The following is a 13,182-nucleotide window of genomic DNA, read 5'->3' on the forward strand; positions in this document are numbered from 1 at the left end:
CTCCTTAAAACTGTCCCCTTTGTATGAGTTAACAACGTCTGACGTTTTTTAACAATCTAAATTTACCTCTATTTGACTGAAATGGACTTTTTTCTTCATATAAAGCAGTTTGTAACATTTTTATGAACAAATTATCGTTATGTTTTTATTATTTTTTGACTTCTTATTCCTATTTTTGAAAAGTTTGGCCATGTTTTAGAACACCGACTCTTTAGAGTAATGAATGTACGTCTGTGAGATGGATTTAAAGGTTGCAGTGTTGTCCCTCCTCTTATTCTGCAGGAGCAGCATGCTTAATAAACACTTAATTTGCCTTATATTCACCCTATTTGGTCAGAATAAATGAGGGAAAGCAGACTAAAGCGCTCCTTTGCAGCAGCTCTGCATGAGAAGTGCAAAAGTTTCAACCTTTAAAGGTTTAATCTTTGCTTCAGTCGTCTCTACAGCTAATTTCCCTCCTGCTCTGAGTCACTTTTACTCATTTATTTATCCTGACATCTTCAGTGTTAACTGTTAGAATTCCTTTAAATAAACCAGTAAACTCCTGGCAGCTGGGTTGCCATCATGTTACTGTAAAATGACATCATGTTACCGTAAAATGACATCATGTTACCGTAAAATGACATCATGTTACCGTAAAATTACATCATGTTACTGTAAAATGACATCATGTTACCGTAAAATGACATCATGTTACTGTAAAATGACATCATGTTACCGTAAAATGACATCATGTTACCGTAAAATTACATCATGTTACCGTAAAATTACATCATGTTACCATAAAATTACATCATGTTACCGTAAAATGACATCATGTTACCGTAAAATGACATCATGTTACCGTAAAATTACATCATGTTACCGTAAAATTACATCATGTTACCGTAAAATTAACATATTTTCAGTGTCGCTTACTTTACAGTTTTGTACTGTTCATGAAAAATACAGAATTAACTGGTTTTTAAAATGATTTTCACAGTATTTTACAATTAAATGACTATTTAGTTTGTATTATTTATACATTTTAATAAACTGTTTTAAAAAAAAACTAAATTAAGACATGAATAGTCATTAAATTACTATTTAATTTGTATTATTTATACATTTTAATAAACTGTTTTAAAAAAAAAACTAAATTAAGACATGAATAGTCATGATTTCATATAATTAAATGCACTTTTGTGAAGGAAAGCATGTTAATAGATGTCACTGTCACAGAATCTCTGTTTGAAACATGGCTACAAGCAGATGGTGAATCATAATAAAATAAACCTACAGATTTTCAACCCTGTGATTGGAAGAGAAAAAGCTTCTTTTTGCACTTTCCTTTTTATTTGAACGTAAAGTTGACATGCGAAACCTTCACAAACAGAACAAAATGTGTTCAAATTACAAAAATATCACTGCATTTTAAAAAAAAACGCCTTAATAAAAAAGTTGTTTCCATTCCCAGCTTTAAGTTTAAACCATAGCGGCTTTGATTAGTTCCTGGAACGGAGCACAAAAGTTTTTGACCCTTCACACAAATCATTTTCTGCCATATTCACCACGAGCTCCATGCTAAATATAGACAGGTGACATCAGCTGTCACACAGGGGAACTGACTGGTGCTGAGACAAGCAAATGCTTTCTGGAGCGCAGATTTACCGGGTTCCCATATCAGTTCCACCACTGGTGACATCATGAATTTTCACCATTTTTTTACAGTTAAAGCTGCACTGGACAAATTTCTTCCTATCTTTCGTTTTTGGGTCTTTTTTTTTCTGGTGCTGCAATGTTTTCTGAAGCAGAGACACCATTCTGCCCGGCAACAGGGCGACAGAGACCCAGCCCCAACCATAGCTCACAGAAATAAGACCTCCAAAAGATGACCGTCCCATGCAAACGCAACACTGCGATCGTTCTGGCGCCAGCAGAACACCCGACACTTTAAAGTCTGAATGAACGATGTTTGAGATGGCTGAAAGACACACGTTTGTCTGTGATATCAAAGAACAGAGTAAACTGAAGCTTTAACTTCTCCACAATCAATAAAATGAATCATTTTGTCTGAATAAGACAAATTTCCTTGTTTTATTGGTCAATAATAAACTAAATTACCTGATAATGTGTTTTCTGCTAAATCCACAAACAAGTTCAACCAAAAGTGGGCATTAAAAAATGAAAAAATAAGTTAGAAACCCTGATGCTGGATGAACTCAATGTTTTACACACAGTGAAAACCAAGGGCGTAACCATGGTTTAGACATTGGGGGGGTCCAAGAAAAACAAAATTGTTGAGTGCATTATCTACAATTCTTTATTTATATATGAAAAATTGGACATTTAGAACATAGTTTAGAGGACTACATTGACCATGTAAGTTCACATCTAAAGGAATAGTGTAATTTCTCCGAGACAGTGACTGCCCCCCCACTTTGTTTTGGTTAGTTGCTTACTGTTTACTGACCTTAAACACACCTACCAATTACAGTTATGCTCTTCCAGTAGTTCTGTAGCAAATAGGACAGCTTCCAATGGAAAACCACCAAATACCCAAAGCATGTTTATGGAAATATTTTAATAAGGACAACTAATGATGTAACAAATTACAGACTTTTCCTTTAACAAAAAATGTGCCGAGGACTTTTAAGTCCAGGTTCATTTCTATTGTGTCAATGTCTCAAAATGTGCATTAACAATGAAAAGTCTAATAGTCTAATGTTATTTTTGTTTTAAGTTGTTTTATTTTGAAAGGGGGCAGAAGTTTATTTTGTTGATTCTGTGTTGGATTTCCTGTTCTGGTACAATCTGCTCTGTTGAGCAGCGGCTCCGTCAAAAGTAGAAGTCCAACGTAAAGATCAGGAGAGCCGCTGCTGAGACGGCGGCGCAGCCGTTACGTTCCCATGGTAACACACGCAAGCGCGCCCGGTGGGTCACTCTCATTGGCTAGAGTGTTAGCATCAACAACGGCGACCGCGGCGCAGCCGTTACGTTCCCATGGTAACACACGGAAATAAACTGAAAATAAATAAGGCATAACAAGAGACCGAGCCCTTGACAGGGTTCATAAAAGGAGAACATGCATTTTACATATTTTCTTCTGTATATTGGGGGGGACAGGTTGGTATTTTCTCAATATTGGGGGGGACACGACCCCCCCCAAGGATGCGTGGTTACGCCATAGGTGAAAATAGTCCAAAGAGGATTTAAACCCCACGGACCTTCCTGAGGTCATGCCCAGTGATGCCTACACCTTCCTGACCTCTGACCTCAACCTGCCGTCAGATCATCCATCATAACTGCAGAAGGAGGCCAGTCGAACACATCAACAGTTTTGCTTCATTCGTTGTCAGTTAGCAAATGTTTGTCACTTATTCTGTGGTTGGCTGAATGTTCCCTGTAATTTTTACCCATAAATCGACATGTATCTATAATTAAAAAGTGCATCTGCTGTATGTTAATCAAAGGAAGTAAAATATGTCCTGTGTACTTTCTGGAACATAAGTCATCATTTTAAATGATGCCGATGTCTCCAATGTGAAGTAAAAGAATTCAGGGAGGACATTCCTGCTTCCCACAGGATGATTTATGATACCTTTGGTGACTTCTTCCCTAGTTTTGAGTGAAACATCTGAACAGTGATTGGTTTTATTGCCTCAGAATTTGTTACATGTTCCCAAAAGACTGAAAACACTCCTCAAACACGACCCTTAAAGAAGCGTCGCCAAGGCTGTCTCCACCCAAAAATAACCCCTTACATTAAAAATGTGCAGGGACATCCCAAAGCTCTTCTTTGGATGTGGGCTGCCTTTTGTTCCGTTCTCTGTCAGATGATCCCACACTGCTTCAATAATGTTGAGGTCCGGGCTCTGGGGAGGATTCATCCCTCCATAAGACCTGTTGCCACTGATTTTCAGTCCACTTCTTGTGTCATTTGGCACAGCTCAGCCTTTTCTCCCTGTTTCCCTTCCTTAAGAACGGCTTCTTGACAGCCACCCTTCCATGGAGACCATTTCTGATGAGGCTTGGGCCAACAGTAGATGGATCAGCTGAAGGTCCAGATGCATCTCTCAGGTCCTGTCAGGTCACAGCTGGATTTTTTCCTCTTTCTTAAGGACATCACTTTCAGATCCTGTTCATCTGCTGGAGATAGTTTTTTAGGCCTGACACTTCTTCTTTTGTCCTCCACTTGTCCAGTTTCCTCAAATGTTTTAAGGACACACTGCACACCATGCTGAGATATGCCAAGTTTTCAGCTAATAGCTCTTTGGGAATCACCTTGTTGCTGCAGAAATCCTATTTTCTGTCTGTCAAACTGTGTTTTCTTTGCTGTTTTTCATAGATGCAGCTAAAGAAATGGGAACAAATGATGTGTCTTTGTGACAAAGAGCCTAAAGATCCAGTTTAAAATGGCTTCTTTGCCAAGTTGTCTGTTCTGTGTCGACACAACACTGGTTCATCCCTTGAGTTAGGAGCCTTTTTTCTTTTTAGGTCAGAGTCAAGTGACTTAACAAACAAACAAAATACAAGGACTGGACTGAAAATGAGCGGAAAAAGCACCCAATGTCCAAAGAAAAACTTTTAAAGACTTTCAGAAAGCTGGAGAACTATTTATCAGGACCACTTTAAAAGATTATAAGAAATTCTGGCTGGTTGGAAGGAAACAGAAAGAAATGAGGACTGGATTAAGACTTTTAAACATTATTATATGACTGAAAATGATCAGATTCCCGTGAAGGCTTTAGCAGCCATTTCGTCCTCCGGGCCTCTAGGGGGCAGCAGTGTCGGTTTGCTGTACATGAACGGCTAACAGCTAATTCTGCTCCTTGGCAACAAGCTGAAGAGGCAAACAACATCCGCCCCGTCTGCATCTGCATCTGCTGTTATCAATAGGAGGCAGGAAAAACCAGTGTGATTAGTCTTTAATATCTAAGATGGAAAACTTGCAGGCAGGAGATCCACGGTACCTGAAGAGGTAACGGCTGCTAGCATGATTTAATGTGTAGCGTTAGCAGGTCGATGAGACAGAGCAGCAGGATGCTCAGCTGTCCTCTGACAACATGTCGGGCTTTTAAATGAATTACATGAAGCTTACAGGTCTCATGCAGGAAAATCTGCTATTAGACATATTTAGAATTAAATTTTAGTCAATAAGGGCTGAGATGATTGAGTTAGCTAGCGGTTGCTACCGTTAGGTCGACGTCATCTCTGTAAAGAGTGTAAATAATCGATATGTTGTGATTCTCCTGCATGTTTACTGATTGGTCCTATTTCCATCTGTTGTCGCTCCTGGTAACTGTTTACATGCCAGCTTGTTTGTGGAGGAAAGAGGCTTAAATCGTTTTAAAAAGTGTTGATTTTAAAGCTGCTGTAGTGTGAAGAAACGTTTTATTCCTTTAGTCCTGATCACGTTTTAAAGTGTGAGGTTATTCACTGACGACTGGATCGTTTTAGAAGCACTGCAGAAATCCAGTTACTTATTTAAGCTGGATTACGACACAACAGAATCTGCCTTTGGTTCTCGGGTTTTATGTCGATCATCTTATTGTCAAACTCAGCGGGTCCTAAAATGAGGAAAATCCATCAGCAACACGTCATATTTTACACCGACAGTTAAAACTGGGCTGAAACTGGACAGTGAACCCACACACAGCACGTTGTGGATTTAGTATTTCCACAAATTGCTGTGGCTGGATTGATTTTTATGTGTTTATGTTTCTGTATTTATCAGACGCTTTTATCCAAAGAGACTTACAAATGAAGATATAACAGCTCTATAAAAAGCTAACAATAAGCTCCATAGAAGGAACCCAGGAGTCCGACTCTGTCAGAGGGGACAGAGTAGAGATAGGGTGCAGGCATAGAAGGAAGTGCAGGAGATGCTCTCTGAAGGTTTTTTGTTGTTTCCCACCATCCCAAAAGAAGCCATCTGGTCAGTGGCTGCAGGTTTTCCATGAGCCAAAACTCTGAAATGATAGAAAAGGCTTGACTCAAATGGTGAGGTCGATTTTACCGCCCCGAATCACAGCTTTCCTTGTTGTCTTCCACACTTTTACTGCCTTTTGTAGAATTTAATTACTCTTTACTCTCATTGCCTGGGCATCCCTAAACCGGTCCTTCAAATAACTCTCAATTAACCACAGATACATGCAGTCTGATGACGATTTAATAAGCCCCACGTTTCTGTTTCTGTATTTATCAGACGCTTTTATCCAAAGAGACTTACAAATGAAGATACAACAGCTTTATAAAAAGCTAACAATAAGCTACATAGAAGGAACCCAGGAGTCCGACTCTGTCAGAGGGGACAGAGCAGAGATAGGGTGCAGGCATAGAAGGAAGAGCAGAAAGATAAAGAGCAGAGATAGAGGGGGGAGGGAAGCACAAGGTAAGTGCTGGGATAGGAGATGCTCTCTGAAGAGCTGGGTTTTCAGGAGCTTCTTGAAGATAGACAGGGACGCCCCTGTTCTGGTAGCGCTCGGTAGGTCATTCCACCATCGTGGGACGACACATGAACAGAGTTTGGATTGTCTTAGGCGTGGTGTAGGAGCTGCTAGACGACAATCCTGGGACCAACGGAGGGACCATTCCTTTCTAAAGAGGCACAGAGTTTCTTCTCATATTAGTTTGAAACCTTTTTCCTCTGCCTTTGAGCAACAGGAGGGTGAAGGGTTGCACGCTGGATGTCCACCCGACTGAGAAGGCGCTCATCGTTCAGTACGAGGTGGAGGCAACCATCCTGGGGGAGCTGGGGGAGGCCATGGTCGGAGAACGCAAAGAGTGTCAGAAAATGTGAGATCATTTCCTCTTTATATCCGTTAAAATCCTCAGCGTTTCTCTATCATTTCAGTCTGTCTCTGCTTCCTTTAGTATTCGCCTGAAAAGCTTGAACGCCAACACAGACACGTCCTCGCTGGCTCGAAAGGTGGTGGAGGAGTGTCGTCTGATTCATCCATCGAAGCTCCGCGAAGTGGAGCAGCTGCTCTTCTACCTGCAGAACCGAAAGCCCTCAAACGGTACTGAAGGGTTTAACGTCGTTACGAATCACTGTGTGAGAAGTAGGAGGTCGTCGTCATGGAAACCTTTTGTTTTTAAACAGACAACCAGGAGAAGAAACGCGTCTCTCCTCGAGACTTTGCACCCTACGCAGGAGTGGAGGTGGGGGCTGGCTGGGTTTGCATGAGTGGTCCCGATGCTGAGGTTTCTCTCTTTAACTTGTGACTTCTCCTCCAGCTGGACGAGGAGGCGAGCATCGGCAACATCGAGGAGTACGTGGAGCTGCTGTACGAGGACGTCCAGGAGAAGATCAGAGGCGCGACGCTCATCTTCCAGCTGGCTCGCAACCCAGACAACTTGGAGGAGCTCATAGAGAACGGTAACTTCTTTTCCAAAGCTGGAAAGTATCCCGAGGCTGAGGGAATCTGGGGAGCTGAGATGTTGGCCTGCTGTGGAACCGTTCCAAAGATGGTCAGCGTCAGTAACCGGGGGATTCAGGAGGCAGAGGCAGGGTCGTGTGGTTCAAGAGGTTTTATTTAAATAAAACACAGCAGATAACGGCACTGCAGGGCGATCTCCCGCAGCGCAGAAGAAACTCCTCCTTATCTATGGTGGAGGAGGAGCTATGAAAGTTAAACATAAAGTCTCTCCAAACTGGGAGGAAACAGAAATGCTTTGAACACTTTAACAAAACTAAGTCACGCTCTCTAACAGAGGCTCTATGAAACTTTAACTTTAACTAAAAGCTCTCCTTTAACGGAGGAATGGTTCCAACAGAAATCGCTCCTTGAAAACGGAGGAAAAACAAAGCTGTGAAACTTACCGTTATAATAAATAAACTAAAGCTATGGAACAAGAATAAATTACAAAACAAGATGCACTGCAGGAGAGTCGCTCGCTGCAGGCTCGAGGAGTCATGGAAGAAGATGAGACGAGTGGCTGGTAATGAAGCTCAAAATGAGACAACATACTGGCCGAAGACAAGGGAAACAGACTGTTTGAACACATGAGGGACCAAAGGGAACAGGTGGAAACACTTTGGAATCAGGGAAGACACGGGAGGAAGGGCAAGATACCTGAAACGAGAGGAGAAGGTCAGTGACTTTTCAAAATAAAACAGGAAGTGACGAGACATGGAACGGAAAATAAACCGTGACAGTCAGAAATCAGAGTTTATGCTCGCAGAGGATGCTGTGTTGTCATGGCAACCCGCCGTGGTGTGTGTGGCTCCTGTGAACCAGCGTCTGTTCGACCCGGCAAAGCCAAAGCTGCACGGTGTCCTTCCCGTGTGACGCTCTCCCTGCAGCGCGGAGCTGCATCGGGTCCCGTTAAAAACACGATGGAGCTGAGCTGAGGGCCCAGTCCACTCTGACGGGGGGCTTTTACACACCTATTGAGATAATTCAGAGTTCTGACAGTGAAAATATCCCTTCATACCAAGGCTGGTCGATTCAGAGCAGAAAGGAAAGAATAAAAAAGCCCCAAAGAGGAAGGAAATAAGGAGGTTTGCGCACACATTTACCTGCATGAGTCCCAGTCAGTGCGACTGTGTTAAAGCGCCTGTTTGCACTGATTTTTGGGCTCATCAGACATCATCTGCTGAAGAGGAGGATGAAGGAAACACTGCGGTGTCACGGCTGCTGTTCCACACATGAGTGATGGAACATTAACACCTCTTAAAGCAGGGGTCGGGAACCTTTTTGACTAAGAGAGCCACGAAAGCAAAACATTTGGACATTTATTTCAATGAGAGCCATATAATATATTTTAAAAGTGAATTCAACTAAATGTCAGTATAATAAGCCTCTGAATTTATTAGCATATTATATTAGCATATTATTTATTAGCATACTCGCCATCTGTGAATGGTTTTCCGTTCCTCACTATTGCTAAAGATCCAGCAAAGCTAGCAGAATTATAGCCACCTCGCCGGGTTGCTGCTGGCTAGCTTGTACCCTGCTCAGTAGCTCTAGCTTGTACCCTGCTCAGTAGCTCTAGCTTGTACCCTGCTCAGTAGCTCTAGCTTGTACCCTGCTCAGTAGCTCTAGCTTGTACCCTGCTCAGTAGCTCTAGCTTGTACCCTGCTCAGTAGCTCTAGCTTGTACCCTGCTCAGTAGCACTAGCTTGTACCCTGCTCAGTAGCTCTAGCTTGTACCCTGCTCAGTAGCTCTAGCTTGTACCCTGCTCAGTAGCTCTAGCTTGTACCCTGCTCAGTAGCTCTAGCTTGTACCCTGCTCAGTAGCTCTAGCTTGTACCCTGCTCAGTAGCTCTAGCTTTTACCCTGCTCAGTAGCTCTGGCTTGTACCCTGCTCAGTAGCTTTAGCTTGTACCCTGCTCAGTAGCTCTAGCTTGTACCCTGCTCAGTAGCACTAGCTTGTACCCTGCTCAGTAGCTCTAGCTTGTACCCTGCTCAGTAGCTCTAGCTTGTACCCTGCTCAGTAGCTCTAGCTTGTACCCTGCTCAGTAGCTCTAGCTTGTACCCTGCTCAGTAGCTCTAGCTTGTACCCTGCTCAGTAGCTCTAGCTTGTACCCTGCTCAGTAGCTCTAGCTTGTACCCTGCTCAGTAGCACTAGCTTGTACCCTGCTCAGTAGCTCTAGCTTGTACCCTGCTCAGTAGCTCTAGCTTGTACCCTGCTCAGTAGCTCTAGCTTGTACCCTGCTCAGTAGCTCTCGGCACGCTTTCTTTCTGCTGTCTCCTGCCGGGTATTTTGATGCTAAGGTAGCATGGCGCATGTCGAAGTGCCGCTTTACATTCGACCGTTTCATCGATGTAATTTTGTCTTTGCAAATTAGACACACCGCAGAATTTGCTCTCTCCACAAAGGCGAATTCTTCAGTCCATTCGGCCTGAAATGTACGATACTCGTCATCTTTTTTTCTTTTCGCCATCTTCTTCGTCGAAGGGTTAGCTTTGAGCTAATGACCGAGCAGACTGATTCAAAAGGGGGCGTTTACCTGTTTTACGCTGCCAACGTAGTCCAGCATCATCCAATTAAAATAATGCTCCTGCAGCCCTGAGCAGGACATGAAAAATCGATAGATGGATTAAAACAAGTGAGAATATTTTGTTTGATCTGTTTTATCTTGATGCAATCATCAAAAGAGCCACACCTGTCTTAAAGGGACTTTGGTCTTCCTCACACTTCATTCGGTGGCAGAGAGCAGCTTGATGTTTCCTTCCCATTCGTTGAGGTATAACCCTAAAGAAAGGCCAGTCTGAACTTTGACCTTTATTTTGAGCTTACAGACAGGTATCTTTGATTATCACACATTCAGATTCGGAGTTAAAAACCTTGTTTCTGCTCTGGCTGCATCATTCTGAACGTCTCAGATGAGGAACGTCTTTTACGATCATCAGCTGCTGCTCTTCTTCTTCTTCTTCTTCTTGGGGCCCTTTTAAGTTTTCTTCTATTCTACAGATTAAACAGTGAATTTATCGAACAATAATCTCTCGTAAATCTAATCTGACTGAGCAGAAGGGCTCTGCCAGGATGAGGCTCCTCCCAAACAATGATTCAGACTGACCTCAAAGACTGGAACATCTTGTTTTTATCGTTGTTTTTGGAGCTTTCGAACCCAACTCGGTGTTCCTCCGGGGATGGAACTGGCTCGGCTGCAGGGACGATGACTCATCAGCTGTTTCAGTAATTTAATATTCATGCAGTCACAGGAGCGAGGGTTGCCAAAAGGCCCCAGCTCCTCCTGTGCCATGTGTGCTGCTTTATTCGATAACTTGGATCTGTTAAGACTTTGAACTTTTGGTCTTCTCAGAAAATAATTCCCGTAAATCAACCAGGCAAATGATGCAACACCATCTGCTGAGAAGGACCCTGAAATAGGATCGAAGGCTTCTTTCTAAAGCCACTATCTTCAAGGTTTTCTGGAAGAGCAACTGGAATTCTTTTCAGAATCATGAACCCCTAAAACATTTAGACGACTCGAGCCGATTCAGCGTTTGGATGCAAATTGATCGGACAGCTCAGAGAGTTGTTCCAGCGAGTGTTATCTGCTCCTCCTGGACGTGGAAAGAAAACACAGTTCTGCTCCGGCTCGTCTCCCTGACGACCTGACGGTTTTCCCACAACAGCACGGAGCCGTCATCCTCCACAGCCTTCACCAGAGGGCCGGCTTCGTTCCCTTCTGTCACGAAGCATCCTCCGCTCCCTCCGTCTGTCGCTCAGCATCAGCCGCGCTCATGCTGATGAGAGCTGAGTGTTTGCGTGAAGAGGGGCCGGGGGTCGCCGTGGAAACAGGATACGAGTCCTGGGACCCACGGCTGAAACCCTGGTCTCCTGCGTCCGTTCTGTCTCTATTAGCTCGTGTTTTTCTCTCTGCTCTTAGAGGCGGCCCTCGGCGCTCTGGCCAGAGTCCTGAGAGAAGACTGGAAGCAGAGCGTGGACCTGGCAACCACCATCGTCTACATCTTCTTCTGCTTCTCCAGGTGAGCAACCATTCAGTAGTTTCACATCAGGGTTTTCAATCCCTTCCTTCCTATAATACCTCTGATGAGCAATGAAATGGAGAAACGTAAGTTTTTATTCTTCGTTGCAAGGAAAAAGCTCAGCGGAAATGGTTTGAAAAAGATCCAAACAAAAGGAATACAGAGCATTTATACCTGAGGAGGGGAGCTTTGTTCTTTAGGTGTGTAACCACACCTCCAGGATGCAGTCTTGATGATAATTAAGAGGTAAATAGTTTAAAACAATTAGTGTTTAAATGGTTAATGTGGATTGGAGAGTCAGTCAGACCTAAAATTTACCATCAGGGCCCTTATTTTGTGGCAGGAACTCACTGTCAGCTGTCTCTGTCTCACTGTCCTGGTGCAGGATCTCATGCTGCTGAGGGAATGGGGCTCGTTCACCAGTTACAGTCCAATGCTCACATGAAGAAAAGCACAACACCGAGCGGCTAAATAATGAGGCTGCGGTTAACAGTGTTCAGCAGGTCCAGCCAATCAGAAGCCAGGACCGACGCAGTGCTCCATCCACTTAGAGTCTGACCTCTAAATGACCTCTGAGAAGCGCTTCTGTTCCTCCACCAGCTTCGTCTTCATCGGTCCTGAGTCCGCTTCGCGTTTTCTCTTCTGTTAATTCACGCGTCGTCCGTTCTTACGTTTCTTTCACAAAACATGCTCCATAACCGCCGAATTCTCCACTTTTTTCATGATATTTGAGCAGAATGTGGTTGTTCTCCCACATCTGCTGCATGAATGATAATAAATCGTTTGTAAAAGCAGTTTGACACGAACTGAGATGCAGTTTTTAACTTCTGAGACACCGACTCTGCGTCGGCTCTGTTTGTTCCTTTGTTTAAAGATCAATAATCTCTTTCTGGGTTTGGTGGACGCCGAACATTAAGCTGTTATCTGAGCAGCAGGCAGCTTTATTTCTATCACTCGATGGTGGTGGCGTGCACCGTCACAGTTTGACAAATCGATGTTTGCCCCTCAGGCTGAGAGTCTGTGTCTGGAACAGGTTCAGCTCGTCTGCTGCAGAGTCAGATCAATTACAAGCTAACGCTAACGCTAACAGCTGAGCGTGTTGCACCAGGGAAGGAGCAGCGTTGGCAGGGGAGTGTCGAAAAGTGTCACCAGAAATAAGAAAACGCTCGTTCTTCTTTCCATTTGAAGCTCAAACCCAGCTTTTCAGCCTGAGCTCTCCAAACCTTCTGCTTTCTCCTTCTCTCTTACAGTAGTCATCCTCTTTGGCAGCGTGCGTCAGACTGAAGTTTCACCTTCGGAAACACCAAAATTAGCTCGCACTAGAATAATACATAAGCGTCTGTCAGAGCTGATTTAGGCCGTCTGAAAGCGATAGTGGTTGTTGGCTCGTCTCCACCTCCATGCTATGCTGTGTGATTGTGAAACGCTTTGAGCCTGCCTGATTGTAAGCCTGAGCAGGACACAGTCTTAGACTTTGACAGTTTACTCTGTAAACTACTTCGGGGGTGACGGATGGGGTCGTTTTAATGACAGCTCCCGGCTGGAATACTGTTCTGAAAGTCCACTTTTGGATAAATGGAACTCTGTTTCCTCTCTCCTCCTTCTTTTCTCCCTCAGTTTCTCCCAGTTCCATGGCCTGGTCACACATTTCAAGATCGGGGCCCTCTGCATGAACATCATTGAGCACGAGCTGAAGAGGTTTGACCTCTGGCAAGAGGAGCTGCAGAAGAAGAAGGCGGCCTATATCCTTCACAAAGAGT

At 43.7% G+C, this 13,182-nt stretch overlaps 1 protein-coding gene across 1 annotated transcript in view; it reads left to right on the forward strand.

The window, feature by feature from the left end:
- Positions 1-4,801: 4,801 nt before the first annotated feature.
- kifap3a (kinesin-associated protein 3a) overlaps positions 4,802-13,182 on the forward strand; it is a 63,128-nt gene continuing 54,747 nt past the window's right edge. The window contains exons 1-7 of the mRNA XM_072388822.1: positions 4,802-4,960; positions 6,646-6,777; positions 6,856-7,001; positions 7,085-7,143; positions 7,219-7,360; positions 11,323-11,422; positions 13,040-13,164. Coding sequence (XP_072244923.1) covers positions 4,920-4,960; positions 6,646-6,777; positions 6,856-7,001; positions 7,085-7,143; positions 7,219-7,360; positions 11,323-11,422; positions 13,040-13,164 — 745 coding nt within the window. The 5' untranslated portion in view covers positions 4,802-4,919. The remainder of the gene's footprint in view (positions 4,961-6,645; positions 6,778-6,855; positions 7,002-7,084; positions 7,144-7,218; positions 7,361-11,322; positions 11,423-13,039; positions 13,165-13,182) is intronic.

The sequence above is a fragment of the Leuresthes tenuis genome, unplaced genomic scaffold (assembly GCF_036924035.1).
Source record: "Leuresthes tenuis unplaced genomic scaffold, fLeuTen1.0.hap1 SCAF_7, whole genome shotgun sequence".
Classification (NCBI taxonomy): Eukaryota; Metazoa; Chordata; class Actinopteri; order Atheriniformes; family Atherinopsidae; genus Leuresthes; species Leuresthes tenuis.